Source organism: Nannospalax galili, unplaced genomic scaffold (assembly GCF_000622305.1).
Source record: "Nannospalax galili isolate Female #2095 unplaced genomic scaffold, S.galili_v1.0 scaffold159, whole genome shotgun sequence".
Lineage (NCBI taxonomy): Eukaryota > Metazoa > Chordata > Mammalia > Rodentia > Spalacidae > Nannospalax > Nannospalax galili.
This window is the reverse complement of record NW_008343239.1, coordinates 172,120-196,012: the sequence shown is the minus strand read 5'-3', so window position 1 is coordinate 196,012 and position 23,893 is coordinate 172,120. Positions and strand designations below refer to the sequence as shown.

General features: G+C 48.9%; 1 protein-coding gene across 1 annotated transcript in view; it reads left to right on the top strand.

Moving 5' to 3' along the window:
* Wtip (WT1 interacting protein) overlaps window positions 1–17,800 on the top strand; it is a gene marked incomplete at its 5' end in the record, with an annotated part of 23,259 nt that extends 5,459 nt beyond the window's left edge. Inside the window, 7 exons of the mRNA XM_017799747.1 lie at window positions 4,314–4,415; window positions 12,353–12,420; window positions 12,562–12,624; window positions 12,785–12,915; window positions 13,966–14,017; window positions 14,658–14,726; window positions 16,866–17,800. Of these exons, the coding sequence (XP_017655236.1) occupies window positions 4,314–4,415; window positions 12,353–12,420; window positions 12,562–12,624; window positions 12,785–12,915; window positions 13,966–14,017; window positions 14,658–14,726; window positions 16,866–17,006 (626 nt within the window). The remainder of the gene's footprint in view (window positions 1–4,313; window positions 4,416–12,352; window positions 12,421–12,561; window positions 12,625–12,784; window positions 12,916–13,965; window positions 14,018–14,657; window positions 14,727–16,865) is intronic.
* Between the last annotated feature and the right edge of the window lie 6,093 nt (window positions 17,801–23,893).

Below are 23,893 nucleotides of genomic sequence, written 5' to 3'. Positions count from 1 at the left end.
CTCCCTCCCTCCCTTTTAATTTCTGAAGTGTCTCATGCTGCAGGCTCACTTTTTTTTTTGAGGCAGCATCTCATTCTGTAATTCAAACTGGTCTAGAACTCATGATCTTCCTGCCTCAGCTTCCTGAATGATGAGATTACAGATGTGCACCACCACATCTGGCCATTCCTTGGTGTAGTTTTATTAAAGCAGTCCAGGTACATGTTTAGAGAAAAATAAAGTACAACCCAGAAGTTAATGCAGGTGGATAGAAGCTTCCCCCTTACCTGTCTACCCTTGTTATTGTAGCCTTGGCTGGCATGGACATCACAGTGTAGATCAAGCTGGTCTCGAACCTTGCATGATCCCCCTGCCTCTGTTGTTTGAGTGCGGGAGTTCAGGCATACACCAGGTCTGTTGGCCTTTCAGTTTTCCTGTTTTGACAGGGTTTTCATGTAGCACTGGCTGACCTTGAACTCCCTAGGTAGGATGACCAGTAACTTTGAATTTATGATTCTCCTGCCTCCACTTCCTGAGTCCTGGGATTACAGGTGTGGCCCACCATACCCAATTTTATGCAGTGCTGGGGATTGAACCTAGGGCTTCATGCATACTAGACAAGCACTCTACCAACTGAGCTACATCCCCAAGCCCTCTTTCACGTTGATTGCAATTACTTAATCATGGAGATGAGAAGGTCAGATTCTCCAAGCTGATGGAGAATCTCTTATCTTAGGGAGTCTGGCTGTGTTTGGGGACTAAGAAGTATGCTAGTCACATTCTTTTTTTATTTTGGTCTTTTTGAGACAGGGTCTCCCTGTAGCCCCAGCTGTCCTGGAACTCACTATGTAGACCAGGCTGGCCTCGAACTCACAGAGATCCACCTGCCTCTGCCTCCCGAGTGCTGGGATTAAAGGTGTGCTCCACTGTGCTGGGCTGCTAGTCACATTTTTTTTTTTTTTTTTTTTTTTGGTCTTTTTTTGAAGCAGGGTCTCCCGGTGGCCCCAGCTGTCCTGGAACTCACTGGGACTACAGGCGTGCACCACCACGCCTGGCACTAGTCTCATTTTTAAGCAGACCAGTGAGAGAAAGGAGTGGTCAAGATGTAGGAACAGGCCGGGTTGGTGGTGCATCCTTTAATCCGAGCGCTTGGGAGGCAGAGGCAGGTGGATCTCTGAGAATTCAAGGCCAGCCTGGTCTACATAGCGAGTTCCAGGCCAGCCAGGGCTTCATAGTGAGATCTTCTCTCAAAAACACCAAAACCAAAACACCTATCTCAAAGAGGAAAAAAAAGAGCTGGCAAGATGACGCGGCATGCTGCCCAAGCCTGATGGTCTGAGTTCAACCCTTGGGACCCACATGATCAAGGAAGAGAGGAAACAGACTCCTGAGAGTTGCCCTCTGACCTCCACATGTGTATAGTGGCATGTATGCACAAGTACATGCGCAAGCACACAGAGTAAATAAATGTAATAATAAAAAATAATGTAAGGCCGGGTGTGGTGGCTCACGCCTTTAATCCCAGCAGTCAGGAGGCAGAGGCAGGCGCATCTCTGTGTGTTCAAGACAGCCTGGAAGCCTGGTCTACATAGTGAGTTCCAGGACAGCTGGGGCTACAGGGAGACCCTGTCTCAAAAAGACAAAAAAAACCTTTTTTTTTTTTTTAAATAGAAAAGATGTTAGTAGGTATGTCGTTGTTGGGTTGTAGGTCAGTGAGAAAGGAACACCTGGGATCTGGGCACACAAATACTATTTCCTGTGAGGAAACGGAAGCCTAGAACAGTTTGAGGGGTACATCTGGAGCTCCCCCTGGATGTGGGGTGTCTGGGGTCCCCTGGGAGGTGGATCAGCAAGCAGTCAGGAAAGTCTGGGCTAGAGCAGGAGAGCCAGAGCAGCGTGAGTAAAGAGAGATTGGGTGGGATTGGACTGCCCAGGGAGACCCAGCAAAGCCACAGCTACCTGTGGGAATCTTCCAATTGGTCTCTTTCCTTCTTCCTCCCTGCTCCTGGATACTGGGGAGTGAACCTAGGGCCTTATACAGTCTGGGCAAGTGCTCTACCAGATTTTTATTCCCAGCCCAGAAATCCAAAACTTCATTGAATGTCATTATAACACTCAAAAACTTTCAGATTTTGGACCATTTTGGATTCAGGGTGTTTAAATTCTATGTAAATATTTTGGAATCCAGAAGAAAAAAAAAAAACCAATAACAACAAATATTCCAAAATCTGAAACACTTGCATTTCCAAGCATTTCAGATAAGGGATGCTCAGCCTGTTTTGGGAGGGAGAGTGTGTCTTGGAGCAGCCAGAAGACTTAGGGTTCAGAGGGCAGTGGGAGGTGGGCACCATCTGCGTCCCCTGTGGGGACTGGGGGACCATGGGTAACTGTGAAGGTCCTGTGTTTGGGGTCTCCTGGAGGGCTGGTCTCAGAGTGCCCTAAGTTCAGAGCCAGGCATCCTCCTAACAGTCAGCTCTCTTCTTTCTCATCCTTACCTGGCCTGCTGGGGTCCCCAGTTCCATCCAGTATTCCCAGATCCCTGCACAGGAGCTCTCATACTTCCCTTCCTTCAGTTCTTGATATGAACACTACCTTTCCAGAGGGTCCTTCCCTGTGCATCCTGTAAAGATCATATACCCCGAAGACATTCTTTTTTTGAGGGGAGAGGGCTTTCTACTTGCTAGGCATGCAGTCTCCCGTGGAACTAAAGCCCCAGCTCCTAGATTTATTTGTTTTTCTCAGGCTGTCTTGTTATGCTGCCTGTTCTATCTTGGAAGTTGCTGACCTTGAACCCGAGATGCTCTTCCTTTATCCTCCCCAAGTGCCTGGATTACAGGCGTGTACCAACATACCCATCCCTCTAGCTTTAATTTTTGTTTTGCTTTTATTCAGGGTCTTGTGTAACCTAAACTGGCTTCAAGCCCACTGTATCTGACTTGCCTCCCAAGTACTGGGACTACAGGCATGTGCCACCATGCCCAGCTGCCATAGATTAGTTCTTTTTTTTTTTTAATAATTTTTTTTGATTAAAAAAAATAGTCACAAGCTGGGCATGGTGGCACACGACTTTAATCCCAATACTTGGGAGGCAGAGGCAGGTGGATCTCTGTGAGTTCAAGGCCAGCTGGGGCTACAGGGAGACCCTGTCTCATAAAGAACAACAAAAAATTGTGTGTGTGTGTGCACATGCGCATCTGCTTGTCTTATATACATCACATGTGTGCAGGTGCATGCAGGGGCCAGAAGAGGGCATTTGGACTTGAGCTGGAGTTACAGGTGGTTGTGAGCTGCTTGGAACTGAATCTGGGTCCTCTGCAAGAGCAGCCAGTGCTCTTAACTGCTGTCATCTATCCTCCTGCCTCAGTCTCCTGAGTTAAAGGCGTGCCTCACTGTATGCTGCTCACCTGTCATTATGTAACCGCTGCTGTGTATTCCTCCTCTGGAATACATGCTCCTTGGGGGGGGTGGGACTTTGCTGCACTGCAGTACCAGAAGGCAGGTACTCATGTCTGTGCTGAATGAACAAGGGAATATTTGAACCTTGTACCTAATGGGGAAACAGTCACCTGGGGAGGGGCCATGACAACCCGAGAGTGAATTTTGTTCTTTGTGTTGGGGTCAGAAAGTACATATTTGATTTTAAATAGTAATATTTTTTTCATAGACAGCAAAAAAGAATTTTTTTCCCTTGGTCTGATTATGGAGGGGTGTAAAATGATGTTTCTAGGTCTAGATGCATTAGATGAAGGTCGGCCTGTCAGGCTCTGGCTGTACCAGGTGCTCCATGAAGTTTCTTGAATCCTCAGACAGCAGTAACTGACCCTGAGTGGTGCCTGTGTTTGTTACTTTTCTAGTTGCTGTGACCAGATACCCGGCAGAAGCCTCTTATGGGAGGACTTACTTTGCCTTGTGATTTCATACTCTGCATCGTGTCGAGGAGAGCTTGGTGGCTGCTGCTGCTACTTTGTTTATAGTGACAGGAGTGTGAGGTGGCAGCTCCTCACATCTCAGCAGAAAGGAAGCACAATGTTTGGGTCAGAAGCAGGGCTGGACTCCCATCTTCAATACCTGCCCCTAGTGGGCGTCCACCAGCTAGTCACTATATCCCAAGGTTTCCATAACTTTCCAAAAGAGTGCCGCCAGACTGGTGCTAAGAACAGGAGCCTGTGGGGGACATTCCACATTTAACCCATAACAATACCCTTATTAACCCCCTGTTAGTCACTGGAAACCTGGAGGCCTGGGAAAATTAACTTGCCCAGGATCAGATGGGTGGGCGGCATTAGACCAGGAGGTGCTGGTGCCAGCTGCTGCTCTCCCATCCTCCCTCACAGGCATCTGCATCAAGTGTGGGCTTGGCATCTACGGAGCGAGGCAGGCGTGCCAGGCCATGGGGAGCCTGTATCACACCGACTGTTTCATCTGTGACTCCTGTGGTAGGTAACCACCTCCCTGGCCCCTTTCACCCCCCTTGCTGCTAAGTTTCAGGCAAAGGGACCAGTCAGCTCAGGGGTATGAGGGGACTGGCTGACTACAGTCTCCCCATGAAGGTGGCTTGTGCCCCCTTCTTCCCTGGACCTGACCTGTGTGGGAAGCCCAGGCCCCTGAGAGAGCTCCTAGGACCTGAGGAGGTTAGCCATGAAATCCCTCAAGGGATCTTCTGCAGGCCATAGGGAAGGCTCACCCTCAGGGGCTAACTGTAGTGCCTTCATCCACTCAGGGTACTGGTATCTGCCTAGGAGGGATGGGTTGTGGAGTGAGGGGGGACTTGTATCAATCTGGACATGGGATTAATATTTCTTTTAACTGTTCCTGTGTTGCACACATTCTAAACCATACATGTTGCCAGGTATGGTAGTTCACACATGTAATGCCAACACTTGGGATGCCGGGGCAAAAGGATTCCAAGTTCTAGGTCGGGGACTGGGGAGGTGGCTCAGCAGTTAAGAGCAGTGGCTGCTCTTGCAGAGGACCTGAGTTCAGTTCCCAGCACCTACATGGTAGCTAACAACTACCTGTAACTCAAGTTCTAGGGGATGTGATGCCCTCTTCTGGCTTTTGTGGACATTACATGACATGGATGTACTATAAAAATATTTGTGGGGTGGGGGCTGGAGAGATGGCTCAGTGGTCAAGAACACTGAGTGTTCTTGCAGAAGACCCAGGTTCAAATCCCAACACCCACATGGCAGCTAACAACTGTCCATAACTGCAGTCCCAGGGGATCTGACAGCCTCTTCTGTCCTCCGTGGGCATTGCAGGACACGGGTGCACTTACCTACATGCAGGCAATACACGCATACACATAAAATAAAAACGATAAAATATTTAAAACATTTTTTTTCAAATATTTTTATTATTTTTATTTTATGTGTAGTTCTTGTACTGCCTGCACGTATATAAGTGCACCTGTGTCATGCAGTGCCCACAGAGGTCAGAAGAGGTGTCGGATCCCCTGGAACTAGAGTTATGAATGGCTGTTGGCTGCCATGTGGGTGCTGGGATTTGAACCCGGGTCTTCTGCAAGAGCAGTCAGCACTCTTAACCACTAAGTCATCTCTCCAGCCCTGACGTGGGTATGCTCAACATACATTCAGGAAAAACACTAATATGCATTAAAAAAGGCTCCAGGCCAGCCAAGTCTAAGTTGCTATATAGCAAAGTCCTGTCTCAAACAAAAACAAGGCCTGGGAATATGGCTCAGTGATAGAGATTGCCTGGCATTCAGGAGGTCCTAGGTTCCATTCCCAGCACCACAAAAAAAAAGGAAAACAAATACATAATAAACGTCATACTTTAAGTTAGACGAAGTTATAAAAAGAAGAAAAGCAAGTAATCTAATCACTGTAATAAATCTGCACTCTTTTTTTTTTACAGAATTTGCCTCCAAGCAGACATTTTATTTGTATGAAATATTTTGATATTTTATTTTATCACAGTGTAATGCATAGTGTTAAGTCAAAATAGTTCTGAGAAGCTATTTCTGCAAGAACAGAGAACCACTTAGACTTGGGCACGGTGGTTTGTGCCTGCCATCCTGGCACTTGGGAGACTAAGGCAGGGCAGAGTTCAAGGCCAGCCTGGAACATAACTGAGAAGCTATTTCTGCAAGAACAGAGAACCACTTAGACTTGGGCACGGTGCCTGCCATCCTGGCACTTGGGAGACTGAGGCAGGGCAGAGTTCAAGGCCAGCCTGGAACATAGGGTGACCCTGTCTCCAAAGCAACCAGACACCTCTGTGTCTCTGCGTGTGTTCTATTCTTTCTTGAGGTGTCAGTTTTAGACCCAGTTACTTGCTTTTACCATGAAATGAAGAATGTCTCTTACACCTCACATTCTCCCATCACTTGGTTAAGTCAATGCTCCAAGTTTATTACCACTATGTAAGTATTGTTCACTGGACACTGCACACTGTGACTAATTTCCCCATTTCTATAGTCTTTTAATTAACACTTTTATTATTGTTGTGGGTGTGTGCCTGGTGTGTGAGCAGGCACCCATCATGATGCGCAGTGGAGGTCAGAGGATACCTTTGTAGAGTTGGTTTTCTCCTTCCACCTTTACAGCTTCCTGGGGATTGAACTCAGATCTTTGGGCTTGTGTGGCCAAGTGCCTTTACCCCCTGAGCCATCTCATTGGCACACTTTTTAAAAAAAAATATTTATTTTTATGTGTATCCGTGTATTGCCTGCATGTAGGTAAGTGCACCCGTGTCATGCAATGCCCGTGGAAGACAGAGAGGCTGTCGCATTCCCCTGGAACTGGAGTTACGGACAGTTGTTAGCTGCCATGTGGGTGCTGGGATTCGAACCTGGGTCTTCTGCAAGAGCAGTCAGTGCTCTTAACCACTGAGCCATCTCTCCAGCCCCATAGGGATTATCTTTTTAAAATATTTCTTCCAGGTCTGGAGTGATGGCTCAGTCAGTGACATGATTGTTGCACAGGCGTGGGATCTTGAGTTCAATCAAGCCCCTTCATCCAGAGGCCTGGGCCTGTAACCCCAGTGCTGGGGAGACAGATGGGAGGATCCCAGGGGCTTGCTGACCAGCCAGCCAGTCTATTTAAATCTATAGATTGTAGGTTCATTGAGAGACTGTGTCTCAAAAAATAAGGTAGAGAGCAATTGAGAAAGACATGTGACTAGACCTCTGGTCTCCACAAGCATGTACACATGTGCACACACACACACACACAACTTTGGCACCAGTGTTTAAGAAGTCAAAAAAGGACTTGGTTCCCCCGCGACACCCTGGTCTTTTTGAGGCAGGGTCTCCCTGTAGCCCCCAGCTGGCCTGGAACTCACTATGTAGACCAGGCTGGCCTTGAACTCACAGAGATCCACCTGCCTCTGCCTCCAGAGTGATGGGATTAAAAGTGTGCCCTACCACGCCCGGCCAGTATTTTTTTTCTCTTGTAGCATATCGGGCTTCCTCTGAATTCCCACCAGAAGCCCTGGTCAGCCTGCGCTTTCTGCCCTCTGGGTCTTTACTTCCTTGCCTTCTGGTGCCTAGTTTCCAGATTGAATCTGCTATTTCTTGGAAGCTTTTAGCTGCAGATAAATGGGAAGCTGTTGAGGCTTCAACTCCAAGACTGTTTATTCAATCAACTGGGGCTGAGATAGGACTCCTTCAGGCTGGGGCTGCCCTAGTAGCTCAGGCGGTGATTAGCTCTGCTGAGTTGCCCTTGGATTTGGGGTTATCTTTAGGGCAACTTCTCTCATAATGGTGATTCTTTTTTTTTCCCTTTAAATCCGTGTTGCATATATCAGTAGCTTACCCCTTCTTATTGCTGAACAGCAATGCATTGTATGAACAGACCACAGTTTGTTTCTCCATTTAATTGTTGATAGAGGCTAGATTGTGCTGTGAACATTCTTGTAGAGTTCACTTTGTACACATATGTTTTCATTTCTCTTGAGTAAATTCCAAGGAGTGGAATTTCTGGGTCATAGGGTAAGTGTATGTTTAACTTTGTAAGAGACTTGCCAAATTGTTTTCCAGAGGGGTTGTACCATTTTACAGTCCCTTAGAAATGTAAGAGTTGAGCTGTTCTACATTTGCCAATAATTGGCACTGTGGTCTTTCTAAATAACCATTCTAACGGATGGTATTTCACTATGGCTATAATATGCATTTCTCCAATGAGCATCTTATTGTTTACTTTTGGGCCATTAACATAACTTCTTTTGGGGGGGTTCTTTTTGAGACAGGGTCTCCCTGTACCCCCAGCTGGCCTGGAACTCACTATTTAGACCAGGCTGGCCTAGAACTCCACCTGCCTCTGCCTCCCAAGCACTGGGAATAAAGGTGTGCACCACCAGTCCAGCTGAGAAATTTAAAATTTTGGCTATGCCAAATTTGTCAGTTTTGTATTAATGATAACTGCTGGCTATGGTTTATTATAATGATAACAATGATAATTATAAACATTATTATTGCTGTACTAGAGGTTGAATTATACAATAGGTAAGTACCCCATCACTGAGCTGTATCCCAAGCCTGCTTTCTTTCTTTTTTTTTTTTTTTTTGAGACAAGGTCTCCCTGTAGCCCCAGCAGGCCTGGAACTGTATGTAAACCAGGCTAACCTTGAACTCACCGAGATCTGCCTGCCTCTGCCTCCCAAGTGCTGGGAAGGTGCACGCCTAGTAAGCCCGCTTTCTGTGACTTTAAGAATTCTTTAGTCACAAGATACTGTCATATTTTTTTCTAGAAACTTCAGGTTGTTAACCCACACACCCTCCCTCCTTTCCTTTCTCCCTCCCTCTCTCCTTCCTCTTTCGAGGCACAGTCTGTCAAAGCCAATGCTGGCTTCAAACCTGCTCTGTCCTGAGTTGTCTTTGAGCTTCTGATCCTCTGTCCTCTGCTCCCAGTGCTGGATCACCCCCAGTGGGAGAGCCAGTGGGTGCCGGCTCTCCTTGTTTTATGCAAAGCTGGGGATTGAGCCCAGGGCTTGGTGCATGCTAGGCAAGCACTCTACCACCTGAGCTATATCTGCAGCTCCTAAGTTGCTAGCATGTTTTTCTCTGATTTATTTTTAATTTTTTTGAGCCATGGACTTCCTATATTGCCCAGACTGACCTAAAACTTGAAGTGATCCTCCTGTTTTAGGTTCACAAGTGATGGAATTACAGGCGTGAGTCACTACACTCTGTTTAGTCTGTTCACTTTCATGTTTAGATTGATAACAAGTTCATATTGTTTGTGTGTGTGTGAGTGTGTATACCCACATGAGTGTGGAAGCCACAGGTCAGCCTTAGATGTTGGTCCTCAGGAGCCATCCACCTCTTTTTTCTTTTTTTCTTTTCTTGTTTCTCAGTATGGAGGCTGGAGGGAAGGCTTAGAGGTTAAGAGCAGCATTGGCTGCTCTTGCAGAGGACCCAGGTTCAGTTCCCAGTACCCACATGATGGCTGACAGCCATTGGTTCCAGGTGATCCGATGCCCTCTTCTGGCCTCCTTGGGCATTGCATGACACAGATGTACTTAAATACATGCTGGCAAAACACTCCTACACCTAAAATAAAAATAATTGAGATAGGGTCTCTCTCTGGAACCTGAGGACCACCAATTAGGCTAGCCTGGCTGGCTGGCCATCAAATTCCAGAGATTCTCCTGCATCTCCTCCCCAACATGCCAGCATGGGGACTGCAAGTGTGCCACCTGGCTTTTTATGTGGGTGCTGGGGATTGAACTCAGGTCTGCATGCTTGCATGACCGGTAGGTAGTATGGGCTGAACTGTCTTCCCAGCACCCCTTTTCATTTTCTGTATACACTTTTTTTTTTTGTCTTTTTGAGACAGGGTCTCCCTGTAGCCCCAACTGGCCTGGAACTCACTGTAGACCAGGCTGGCCTTGAACTCAGAGATCTGCCTGCTTCTGCCTCACAAGTGCTGGGACTACAGGCGTGCGCCACCATGTCCGGCCTTGTATACACATTTTATATAAGTTTTAGAATTGGCCTATTGATTTCTAACAAAAAATAAAAAGATGGCGGAGATTGCATCCATATCATTTGAAAATGAGTACAATAGCCGGGCCTGGTGGTGCACGCCTTTAGTCCCAGCACTTGGGAGGCAGAGGCAGGGGGATCTTTGTGAGTTTGAGGCCAGCCTGGTCTATATAGCAAGTTCTAGCTGAGGCTATAGGGAGACCCTGTTTTAAAAAAAAAGCAAAGAAAATGAGTACAGTACTTTCCATGATGCTGACCAGAGGTGCAGACTCACGGGTTGCCTACGATGACCTCAGACTCCTTGGCTTCAGCAATCCTGCCTTAGCCTCCTGAGAAGGTGGACCTGCAGGCATGCCCACCAAACGAGGGGGGGTGATCCCAACATTTTATAAAAGGCTGTCACCACAGCTTCCTGACCTTTGTCCCTGAGGAACTTATCTTTGTGATACTGAACAGTAAACAAACCTACCACTTCCTCTGAGGGAGATGATCTCTCTTTCAAGGCGTTCAGTCTGCAAGCATTCTTGAAAAGAGAATCCAGGATGAGCACACTCAGCCTCTGCCCATAAGATATCTGAGATAGGATGGGGAATTGGCTTCTCACTGTGGTGTCTGTGCCAGGGTCTTTTGAGTTCTCTCAAAGTTTTTTTTTTTTTGAATTTTATTTATTGTTTTTATTTTATGTGTATGAATGTATTACATGCATATATGTAAGTGCACGTATGTTGTGCAGTGCCCACAGAGGTCAGAAAAGGTCATCAGATCCCCTGGAACTGGAGTTAAGAATGGTTGTTAGCTGCCATATGGGTGCCAGAAATTGAACCTGGGTCCTCTGCAAGAGCAGCCAGTGTTCTTAACTGCTGAGCCATCTCTCCAGACCCCTGGTGGTTGTTGTTTTTTGGTTTTTGGTTTTTTTTTTTGATTTTTGGGACAGGGTCTCCCTGTAGCCCCAGGTGCGTGGAACTCATTCTGTAGACCAGGCTGGACTCAAACTCAACAGAGGATCTGCCTCCCAAGAGCTGGGATTAAAGGCATGCACCACCATACCCAGCTTTTCTTTTTCTTTATTGTAGTTCTTGGCTTTTTGAGATAGGGTCTTGCTGTATAACTCAGGTGACCCTGAACTCCTGCCTCTGCCTCCTGAGTTCAGGGATTACAGGTGTGGACTTCCTTACCAAGCCACAAGACAAATAAAGAGGTAGATGGTTCACTATTTCATGAACATCTTTACGTAGTAGCTGTGCATTTCACACCAGTTCTGTTCATCAGGTTGAGGTTCCTTCTTGTTAGTAGTGTCACCTTCAGACTGATGAGGATGCCAGGTCTGCTGTAGCTTAGGTTTTCTTTAATTTTTTTTTATTTAGTTTTATTTTATGTATATATTTCCTGCATGTATTTAAGTGCACCACATGGGTTCAGTGCCCATGGAGGCAAGAAGAGGACATCAGATCCTCTGGAACTGGAGTTACAGACAGTTGTTACCTGCCATGTTGGTGCTGGGAACCAAACCTGGGTCCTCTGCAAGAGCAGCCAGTGCTGTTAACTGCTGAGCCATCTTTCCTAGTAGGTGAAAGAGTTGTACTTTTGATGTTCGTAGTGAAACTTGTACTTCTGTTCATGGATAAAGAAGAGTTGTTCTGGGGCTGAAGAGATGGCTCAGCGGTTAAGAGCACTGACTGCTCTTGCAGAGGACCCGGGTTCAATTCCCAGCACCCACATGGTGGCTACAAACCATCTAAACTCCAGTTTTGGGGACCTCCATGGCATTGCACGGCACAGATGCACTCACATGTAGGCAATGTACTCATACACATAAAAAATATATATAAAGAGCACTAGCTGCTCTTGAAGAAGACCCAGGTTTGAATCCCAGCACCCATATGGTTTCTAATAACTGTAACTGCAGTTTGAGGGGATCTGATGCCCTCTTCTGGCCTCTCTGGGTATTGCATGACATGGGTGTACTTACATACATGCAAGCATAATATTTATACACATAAAAATAAAGTTATGTGGGGCATGGTGGTGCACACCTTTAATCCCAGCACCTGGGAGGCAGAGTCAGGTGGATCTCTGTGAGTTCGAGGCCAACCTGGTCTACATAGTGAGTTCCAGGACAGCTGGGGCTACAGGGAGACCCTGTCTCAAAAAAGACCAAAAAAAAAAAAATTTTGGTGGTAGGTATTACTTTGTAGCCCAGGCTGGCCTAAAACTTGGGGATCCTCTTACCTTTGCCTCTGGAGTGCTGGGGTTACAGGTGTGACTTGAAATATTCATAAGAGCAACATAGTGTTCAAGGGATGTTTAAAAATACATCCATGGTTGATCCTCTCATCTGCTGGGAAAGACTACTGAGAGGTGCCAGGCAGGCTCCATCCCTGATCCCAGAATTCCAGGGCCTTCCTCTTCATCCCCTCCTTACAGGGAGACGACTCCGTGGGAAGGCCTTCTATAACGTGGGCGAGAAGGTGTACTGCCAGGAGGACTTCCTGGTGAGTCCACACTGCGTCGCTAGCCAAGCCATGGGTGGGAGCAGGGGCGGGATCCTCCTTCGGACTCAAGCAGACCTGAGGCCAGCAGGCAGTGAGTGCCCCTTTGTCACGTGACGTCCTGGATCCTGTGTCCCCTCCCAGTACTCCGGGTTCCAGCAAACAGCTGACAAGTGTAGCGTGTGTGGACACCTCATCATGGAGATGGTGAGACCCTCCCCAGCCTCCTGGAGCCCCCCCCCAACCTGGGTGGGGCCTGAGGACCCTGCCCTCACCTGTTCTAGACCATGGGATGCCCTGAGCCGGAGCCTCTGAGGGACAGTGCTGAGTCTCCCGCCTGTGCTGACCCTTCAGTGCCTCCCCCCAGATCCTGCAGGCCCTTGGCAAGTCCTACCACCCCGGCTGCTTTCGCTGCTCTGTGTGCAATGAGTGTCTGGATGGGGTACCCTTCACTGTGGATGTGGAGAACAACATCTACTGTGTCAGAGACTACCACACGTGAGTTGCCTGAGAGCGGCGCAGTGGCCCTCGGAGCGTTTCTTGCCTGTCTCTGCTTCTCTGGTTCCTGGTCTTTTCCCATCCTGGGGTGGGTGTATTAGTGACTTTCCCCGTTGCTGTGATAGAGGCCTGAACAGAACGACGACAGGGAGGAGAGGGCCATTTGTGCCCACCTTCAGAAGGTACAGGCAGTCCACCATGATGGGCAAGGCCAGGTGCTGAAAGCGTGGTGTTGGGGCAGCTTTGGGCTTTGGTGATGGGAGGCGGAAGATGGGACACCTTACATCTTGGTGGACCAGAAAGAAGAGACATTAGGAAGGAACCTGTGCTGAGCTATAATCACTAAGACTCTCTAGTGATCCACTTCCACCAGCTCCGTCCTACCTCAGAAAGGTTCCACAGCCTCCCCAAAGAGCTGTACCGTCTGGGGAACAAGTGTTCAAACATGAGCCTGGGGGACATTTTACACTCAAGTTGTGAGAGCCGGGCAAGGCTTACTTGTGCTTTCTGATCATCGCTTGTGGGCAGTTTAGCTCCCAGCCACTCATGCCTCTCTCTGCCTTGGCTCGTGTGCACACTCTTCCTCCCATGGGGCCTCTTCTGATTGCTCCCTTCCAGCTAGCCCTTCCCAGGGGAGGAGCTCTGGGCTACAGAGGGAACTGTTTCATTCCCCTACCGTGGCTCCAGGCTCAGGCTTCGGGGTTCTGGGCCTGGGCTGCTGCTTTTTGAGATTAGTGTCAGCATTTGTCCCTGGTACTCAGGGTGGCGCAGAGGTCTCAGCTAAGGATGGCTCCAGCCTGGAAACTAAGGAAATGCATAGGAGATGGCTGGAGAGAGTCTGAAGCCATCCCAGAGGAGGCGGGAGGGAGGAGGTGAACCTGGAGGTGCATCAAGTGCCAGAAACAAGAGCCACAAGCTGCGCCCTCCTGGGTGTCCACAGGAGGGAGGGCCTCCTGCTTGAGCCTGACCTTGAGCTCTGTGGAGGCCTGGCCTGGTGCCCTCTGCCCTGCTCCCTCAGCTGCTCACACCTGCTTCCCTTTGTTCTTCCAGGGTGTTTGCACCCAAATGTGCCTCCTGTGCCCGCCCCATCCTCCCTGCACAGGTAGGAACGACTCACCTGGAGGTAGCAGGTGCTTGGCTTCAAGGTTCTGCCTGCTCCTGCTGCTCTGCCTCAGATCCTGGGCCACAGTGGGAGGGATGAGAGGTGGCCTCACTCTGTATTCCTCAGGGTTGTGGGATATGGAGGGCACAGCACGCAGGGGTGGGGGCAGCTGTTCCTAGGGTAAACTCCAGGGAAGTGGCAGCCCCTCCTGTATGGAGACCCATTGTTGCCATCTGCTCCATTCCCTGTGGAGGAAGGACTGCTCACTGGGCTTACTCAGCTCTGCAGTGAGGTTGAGTGGCCCGGGCTGGAGGAGCAGACAAAGGCTTTGGCCTTTCAGCACTCAGTCTGGTGAACCGTGTCTATCCAAGGCTGCTTCCTGAGGAAACAGCTGGCAGTGAGTGTCCTGGCCCTGGAGAACTGAAAATGGCATGCATGCACTGACATTCATGTGAACCCTCTTATGGTCACATCAGGATGCTCCGGGCACACGCACATACATGTGTGGGTATCTGCTGAAATACCATGTCCATGTGCATCCGCTGTGTCAAGAGCATGTGGCGGAAAGGAGTGCTCTGACTGTCCAGTCACATTCTCCAGTTCCAGGGGGCTTGTGTGTGAATCCTGCCTCTTTCTTCAGGGCTGTGAGACAACCATTCGTGTGGTGTCCATGGACAGAGACTACCATGTGGAATGTTACCACTGTGAGGTGAGCGCTGGCCCTCTGCTGCTGACTGGGCAGCTCCTCCCCTGCAGGTTCCTTCGCCCTGGGTGTCCATTCCTGGGCCCACCTCCTCTTTCATGACTTGAGTTCTGTCCTTCCATCTCCCCTAGTGAGCCCTCCTTTCTTGTGGACACATGCTCTCAGCCCATTTCTCTCTCACATAATCACTGTTTTCACTGTGTGGGGTGTTGGGGTTATAAAAGCAGGGTAGACGGGGATGTGGGCTGGCAGTAGTCATATAAGGGGATGTGTGCTGTTGAAGTGACTTGTCAGATCCTTGGAAAATGAAGGTTTTCTGGAAGAGGTGACACACAAGCTAAGATTTGAAGGACAAATAAGAGTTAGCCAAACAGGCAGTAAGAAGGGCATTTTGAGTCAATAAAGAGTGTGCTTAAGTACAAAGGTGTGTGTGTCTGTGTGTCTGTGATTTTTTTTTTTTTTTTTTTTGGTCTTTTTGAGACAGGGTCTCCCTGTAGCCCAACTGGCCTGGAACTCACTATGTAGACCAGGGTGGCCTTGAACTCACAGAGATCCGCCTGCCTCTGCCTCCCAAGTGTTGGGATTAAAGGTGTGCGCCACCATGCCCGGCCTTACTACTTCTTTTAGACAGGCCCTCTCCTCTGCCTGGTCCTGTAGATTCTGCTCTCCTTGCCTTCCCCAGACTCTGACTCACCTCAAGGAAACTGCTGGGCTTTGGGCAGCTGAGAGGTGGGCAGTTGTAGGGCTCATCTGACTGGCTGCCTTTTCTCAGGAATCAGTGACCTGCTGTTCTAGTTTGCTTTCTGTTGCTCTGACAAACGCCATGACCAAAAGTAACTAGGGGAGGAAAGGGTTTATTTGGCTTCCACTTAGGTCAGAGTCCATCATGGAGGGAAGTCAGGGCAGGAACTCCAGGCAGGAACCATGGAAGACCACCTCTTGCTGGCCCGCTCAGGCTCAATGCTCAGGTAGCTTTCTTACATAGCCCAGGACGACTTACCACAGGATGGTGCTGCCCACAGTGGGCCGGGCCCTTGTGCTTCAATGAACAGTGAAGGCAGTCCTCCACAGACACACCCACAGAACAAGCTAATAAAGAGTTAATCAGTTGAGAATCTCTTCAGGTGATTCTAGGTTGTGTGAAGGTGCCAGTCATTGCTACTAGCACACCTGCCTTGACTGTCCCGCAGGCTCTGAGAATCAGTATGTACAGCTTAGCCTGTCTGGTTCCTGGTCAGAGGTGGGAGTGGAATCTGGTTCTGTTACTCTGACAGGGTAAAACCAGAGGCAGCCTGAAGTCGGGATCAAAGGAGGGGCTCCAAGAGGGGTGTGTACGGGGACACCGAGCCTTGTGCATGTTATACCAGGACTCTACTGCTGAGCTACGTCCCCAGGCTTTGGATTTTTTTTTTTTCTTGATAGCCAGACTGGCCTCAAACCCAGTCTCCTAGTTTAGCCTCCTGAGTGCTGGGATTATAGTTGTGTGCTACCATACTCAGATAGATCTGTGCAGGTTTTTTTTTTTTTGTTGTTGTTCTTTTGACATATGTATTTGACATATAGTCATACTATGTAGCCGTTATCCTTCTGCCTCTACTTCCAGAATGCTGGGATTACTGGTATGGCCACCAGACCTGGCTGTTGGCAATATAAATTGTGTGTGTGTGTGTGTGTGTGTGTGTATGTGTATGTGTATGTATGTGTTTAATGTTTTTTAGACAGTTTCATTATGTAGCCCAGGTGGCCTGGAACTCCTTTTTTAGACCATCCCAGATTTGACTTTGATCTCACAGCCATCTGCCTGCCTCTGCCTCCGGAGAGTGCTGGGATTAAAGGGGTGCGCCACCATGCCCTGCATGGCCCTGCATGTTTTTTTTTATGCGTGTGTGTGTGTGTGTGTGTGTACACACACCTGCTTCCCCCTTGCTCTGTGTGTGTGTGTGCGTGCATACACCTGCTTCCCCCTTGCTCTGTGTGTGCGTGTGTGTACACCCGCTTCCCCCTTGCTCTGTGTGTGTGTGTGTGTGTATACACACCTGCTTCCCCCTTGCTGTGGAGGCCTGCAAATCTTACCCACCCGCTCAGGTCTGGGTTAGGATGCCGTGCCCTCGCTTACTGGGGTTCTGGTTGTGCTTTCTTCCGCAGGACTGCGGGCTGCAGCTGAGCGGGGAGGATGGACGCCGCTGCTACCCCCTGGAGGGGCACCTGCTCTGCCGCCGCTGCCACCTGCGGCGCCTCGGGCCTGGCCCGCTTCCCTCACCGGCTGTGCACGTGACTGAGCTCTGAGCAGCAGCCGCGGGCGGTGTGGGAGGGCGGTTTGGAGAGGTGGCCCACGAGTGTCTACCTTCCTGCCCCACCTCCCACCGAGCTGCTGTCCCTTCCGCAGGGGCTGGACCCCCGCGAAGAAGCGATTTCTATTTATTCACCTTCGTGCCTCCTCAAGCCACTTCCCTTCGCTGGGAACCATCACCCGGCTTTGGGTTCCAGGACCCCCTGCACCCTGAGGCCCTGGGACAGGCTGTGGGTCTCCTTCCTCAGCTAGTTCTCAGCAGGTGCTGCCTCTCTCAACTGGGAAGGAGCCGAAGGTCAGGGCCTGCAGGAGGGTGGGCAGGATGCCTTATTTGTGTGGGATTACAGAGCCAGGAGCGAAATCTTGGGAACATGATTTGGCCCCTGGCCTTGATGGGTCATTTCAGAAACTATTTCCCCCCATCTCTGGCTCCTGGCTTGAGGGTGGCCCAGGCATCCTCGGCCTCACAATTCCAGCCGCAGGATTGGACCACGATGGGGGTGGGGGGCTCTGCCCACCTGACTGGGGGGAGCACCTGTGCATGCCCACTGTGTATCAGGCCCCACCACAAAACGAAATGATTTGACTTAAATTAAGTCCCCCCCTTGGAAGATATTTGCATTTTCTTTAAAAGAATATAGTTTTCTTCTAAAAATTTGGACCAAGGTGGTGGTTTCATAACATCGCAGCAGACTGCAAATGTATTATGTACCACATTGTTAGAGTTGAGGTGGTAAGAACATTGTAGTTTTAACTTTTTGTATAAATTTTTCCAGAATCTCTCAGCATGGATATGGTCCCTCAAATTTTAGTGTGGGGTTGTGTGTCAGGGTCCTGAGGGAGGTGACCTCATGGTTTGCAGACTGGGAGCAACGTAGATTAGGAAAATCTTGAAGAGACAGCTGGGCACTGAGGTCAGATTTTTAATCGACAAGACTTGAACCTGCACTTGGCCCCTGGTCACGATAAACTGGGTGGTTTCCATGGACTACTGATTGAGGCCTTTGCTGAGTGATGAGCCTCCCTCTTGTCTGCTAGGTTTGTTTTTTTTTTTAAAGACAGGGTCTTTCTATATCCCACCAAGCTGGCCTGGAACTTGTTATGTAGACCAGGCTGGCCTCAATCTGCCTTTGCTGGGACTATTGGCCTGTCCTACCACACCCAACTGTTTTGGCTTTTGTTTTTTGTTTTTTTCTTTAAAGGCAAGGTTTCTCCCAGGTAGCCCCAGCTGACCTGGATCTACCTTTGTAGACCAGGCTGGTCTTGATCTCATACAGATCTACCTGCCTCTGCCTCCTGAGTGCTGGAATTAAAGGCATGCACCACCACACCTGGCTGAGTGTTTTGACTTTTTTTTTTTTTTTTTTTTTTTTTTTTGGGGTTTTCTCAATGAACCCCCCGGGGCGGGCGGGTTTTTTTTTTCTTGTTTTTTGTTTTTTTTTTTTTTTTTTTTTTTGATTCGGGGTCTTCCTAAGTAGCAGCTCAGGCTGGCCTGGAATTTCTGATCCGCCTGCCTCAGTCTCTTGACTGCTGATTACAGGCATCTTCCTGCCCCTGCTCCCTCTGTAGATATGAGGTCTCTGCTTGTTTGTCTGGTAGGACTGAGGCACTAGTTTTACCAGGGAAGCTGAGATTTCTCTTCGGGGATTTAGTCTCATTAATAAAGTTTAGAAATGGTTTCAGAAGGAAGCTCAAGGAAATGTTAGCGTTTAAAATAAAAATAGTTCATACTGGCTAAGTGAAAGGCACTGCAATACCCAGGAGAGATGGAGGAATGGTCGAGCTTTTAAGTTAGGCATGGAATAGAAATTGACAGCTTGCTAAGGAAGGAAAGTCATGACCATAATAGAAGCGGGCTAGAGAGCTGAGGAAGGAGCCCCCAAAGCCTCCCACCACTCCCTGTTTAGTATTTTTTTTTAAATCTTTTTTGAGACAGGGTCTCCCTGTAGCCCCAGCTGTCCTGGAACTCACTATATAGATGAGGGTGGCCTTGAACTCACAGAGATCTGGTTTGGCGCATGCTCTGTTCGTTAGATGATGCCAAGGTGAGAAAGGGCTTCCAGTCTTCCTGTGCAAACTGGCTTCTTTCACCACATTAGTCTCGATGTAGCTTTCCCTAGTTCCTACTCTGCACACCAGGAATCAGAGTGGAATACACAGGACTGGACAGTGGAGAAACTGACACAGCCAGTCGGTCCAGCTCGGCTGGGGCGCCCCCTGGTGGCTGGAGGAAGCAAGCACATGGGAAGTTTGGCGTTAGCCACTTAGCTGCTTAAAACTGGTTTTAAGGTGGGAAAGTGTCTGAGTCGTTTCCTGGAGGAAGTGGTGCCAGAAGGGTAGCTTCCAGGAGTCAGATACTCAGTTTCTGGTTCCTTTTGAACTAGGCTGCTTATTTTTTTCTTTCCTACCTCAGTGCTGGGGATGGAACCAAATCTTTTTTGAGACAGGGTCTCCCTGTAGCCCCAGCTGTCCTGGAACTCACTATGTAGATGAGGGTGGCCTTGAACTCACAGAGATCTGGTTTGGCGCATGCTCTGTTCGTTAGATGATGCCAAGGTGAGAAAGGGCTTCCAGTCTTCCTGTGCAAACTGGCTTCTTTCACCACATTAGTCTCGATGTAGCTTTCCCTAGTTCCTACTCTGCACACCAGGAATCAGAGTGGAATACACAGGACTGGACAGTGGAGAAACTGACACAGCCAGTCGGTCCAGCTCGGCTGGGGCGCCCCCTGGTGGCTGGAGGAAGCAAGCACATGGGAAGTTTGGCGTTAGCCACTTAGCTGCTTAAAACTGGTTTTAAGGTGGGAAAGTGTCTGAGTCGTTTCCTGGAGGAAGTGGTGCCAGAAGGGTAGCTTCCAGGAGTCAGATACTCAGTTTCTGGTTCCTTTTGAACTAGGCTGCTTATTTTTTTCTTTCCTACCTCAGTGCTGGGGATGGAACCCAGGGACTTTCACATGGTTGTCAAGCACTGCAAGCACTGCACCACTGAGCCACACCCCCAGCCCCTCATTGGGGGATTCTAGGCAAATGCTCTTCTGCTGAGCCAAACCTCAACCCTTCCACACTGGTGAGTTTTAGGCAAGTGCTCTCTCATGGAACGCCGCTCCCAGCCCCAGCTTTGTCTGCTCTGGTTATTAGTTGCTGAGCTTTCTTCCAGCTGCTCTTTTGCATCCTCTGTCACACTTGCTCTGAGAGTGGTTCCTCGTGGCATTCTCCACTTGTTTGTCTGCAGTGGAGGTAGACCCTGCTGTTCCGGGCACGGGTCATCATTGCTGTCCATGTCTGTCCATCTCAGAGGCCAGGTTCCCTCTACCTCGCTGGACTCCTTCTCTCAGCTGGGAGCCCCTGAACTTTGTCAAACTCTGGAACAGTGACTTTATTTCAGCCATGCTGCCCTTTCTCTGCAGGCTCCTGGGCCTCATATCACTTTACAACAAGACCAGTGACTGCCACTGCCCTACCACAGGCCCTTTGCACATGCATTACCCTCTGCTTGCAATTGCTCCCAGTGCTTTGATTCCTCATCAAATCCTTCAGACCTCAGCAGTGAAGTCAGGTTACTAGCCGTCATACTTCACCAAATACCCTAAATTTCTGGTATTTGGAATCTCCATATTCATTTTCCAGCAGCAGCATCTCCAGTCCCTTGTCATGAGTTGCAATGACCTGGTGGTGTTTGGGACAGAGGGATCAGTGTGAAAGTCAGACTTCCAGCCTGGAAGATGGCCCAGGACCCCCCCATCCCTGCCCCCATCTGATAGCTCCCCCTGACATGGGCATCTGTTCATAGCTCCATGTACATTTGGTCACTTGTATTTCTGTGTATCTCTTGACATCCTTCCCAGGAGACAGGTGTCCAGGCCAGCTCCTGTCACAGTTGCCTCCACAGTGCCTGAAGTGGCCAGAGACAAACGCTGCTCTGGTCCCCCCACTGATGAGCATGTCCAAGTTCAGACTGAGTTATTCATGAGACACAAATGAGATACAAAGGACCAGAAATGGGGCTGGAGAGATGGCTAAAGATTAAGAACACTGTCTGCTCTTGCAGAGGACCCAGGTTTGGGTCCCAGCACCCACATGGCGACTAACAACTGACCCTTAACTCCGGTGCAAGGGAATCCAACATCCTCTTCTGGGCATTGCATGCATGAGTAAAACACATAAAAGTAAAGGGCCAGGCCTTGCATGGTGGTGCACGCCTGTAGTCCCAGCACTTGGGAGGCAGAGGCAGGTGGATCTGAGTTCAAGGCCTGCCTGGTCTACATAGTGAGTTCAAGGCCAGCTGGGGCTGCAAGAGGACCCTGTCTCAAAAAGACCCCCCCCCCAAAAAAAAGTAAAGGGCCAGGAACAGACTTTCACACAAATTCTGCACACATGCCTATAAGGTATGTTCATCTGTGCCACATGCAGTACACTTATTAATTTTTTATGGGTGTAAGTGTTTTGCCTCTATGTATGTAGGTGCACTGTGTGTATGTAATGTGCATGGAGGCCAGAAGAGGATGACAGATGCCCTGAAACTGGAGTTTGGGACAATTGTTAGCTACCTCATGAGTGCTGGGAACTGAACCCAGGCCCTCTGCAAGAGCAGCCAGTGTTTTTAACCGTTGATCCATCTCTCCAGCCCTCCATGAAATACAGTTGTGCCCTGAAGCCTGGCTCAAGGGCACAGACTCATGAGTGCTTTGCCTGCTGTTGCTGATGGCGTGTGTGTGTGTGTGTGTGTGTGTGTGTAGGGTAGTGTCAATAACAGACTAAGGAAGATGTATGTGAGAGACACTAAATATTTGTGAAAGGGAGGGAGGGTCTGGGAGATTGTGAGGTTGGGAGGGAGACGGCGTCTGAGAATGACAAAGACACTGAGGTGGAATGAGCAACAAGAAGTGGGCATGGCGGTAACACTTGTAACCCTGGCAGTTGGGAGACTGAGACAGGAAGATTGCTGTAAATTTGAGGCTAGCCTGGGCTACATAGTTCCAGGCCAGCTGGGGCTCCAGGGAGTCCCTGTCTTAACCTCACCCCCAAACCAAACAAAAAAGGGGGGGGCTGGAGAGAAGGCTCAGTGGTTAAGAGTATTTATTGCTCTAGTAGAGGACCTGGGTTCAGTTCCCAGCACCCACACCAGGTGGCTCACAACCACTTGTAACTCCAGTTCCAGGGAATCTGATGCTCACTTCTGGCTTCTAGTACCTGGTACACACAAACTCACACAGGTGTGTACACACACATAAATAAAAAAACTGAACTATGACACTTCAGTGGCAGTCCCCCATGAGTGAAGAGGTCTAGGACTGTGTCAGTCTCCTGGAAAGATTTGGGTTGAGACCTGAGAACATGTCTGGGGGTAAGGGGACCACTTGGGATGCAGGTGACCATCCATTCAACATGTTCTGCAGGACCTGTGCCCATTGCTCATGAGCCCTGACAGGACGTTGTGAAGCTCAGCTGGGAGAGTAACACACACATGCCCTGAGCATGCACCTGGTCCCAGAATGCAAAGAACAGAAGGGTCGTTTGGCCTGAGGTGGGATAGGGAGGTTCAGCAGTCTTAGGCACTAAGCATTCACCAAGCCCTGATTCCTGGAGGTCTTTCCCTTGCTTGACTGTATTGCAGGGCTGGCTCATTAAGTCTGCAATCAGGAGGTGGAGGCAGGAAAATCAGAGACAGGGTCATCCTTAGGTATGTAATGAGTTTGAGGCCAGTCTGGGCTGTATGACACCCTGTATCAAATATATAAATAAGGGGTTGGAGAGATGGCTTGGTAGTTAAAAGTGCGTGCTACTCTTCCAGAGGACCTGTGCTCAATTCCCAGCACCCATGGTGGCTCACAACTGCCTATAACTCTAGTTGAGGGTATTGGATGCCATCTTCTGGTCTCGGTGCATGCACACATATATGCATAATTAATAATTTAAAAAAATGTTTCAAAAAGGAAATATAAAATAGGGCTGGCAAGATGTGTCCACAGGTAAAGGTACCTGCTAACAAACATCATGACCCAAGTTTGGTCACTGGAACCCATATGGTAGAAGGAGAGAACTGACTCTCACAAGTTGTCCTCTGACCTCCACACATCTGCCATGGCACACATATGTTTGTGTACACACATGCAGAGAAAATAAATATGATTAAAAATAAGATGAGGGCCTGGAGAGATGGCTCAGTAGCTAACAGCATGAATTGCCTCTTGTGGAGGAACTGAGTTCAATTCCCAGCACCCCTCTCAGGTGGCTGACAACTACCTGTAACTCCAACTCCAGAGCATCCAATGCCGCTGGCCTCCTTGGGCATTGCACATGTGTGGTGCACTTACATACATGCAGGAAAACGCTCATACACAAAACTAAATGTGTAAAAAGATATATTGTAGAGCTGGAGTTCATTGAAAAGTCTGGTTGGTTTTATGAAATGTTGAGGGAAAGGGGACATCTGTGTTCTAACAGGGACTATTTACTGAGGGAAGAACTCAGGTGGTGAGGCAATTATTTGGGGACAATTAGGAGTTGTATTTTGAACAAGTCTTGCTAAAAAATATCAGAGAGTAATGGACAAGAGATCTCAAGTAGGCAACTCGTTATGAATTGAAGTTCATAGATCTGAGCTGGAGATACAAACTTGATAAATTCCATATGGATGTTTCAACTTAAAAATAGTCATGGTGGGCCAGGCGTGGTGGTGCACGCCTTTAATCCCAGCACTCCGGAGGCAGAGGCAGAGGCAGGCGGATCTCTGAGTTCAAGGCCAGCCTGGTCTACACAGGACAGCTGGGGCTACAGGGGACCCTGTCTCAAAAAGACAGAAAAAAAAAAAAAAAAAAAATTGGAAATATGTTGAGCCGGGCTTGGGGGTGCACACCTTTAGTCCCAACACTCTGGAGGAAGAG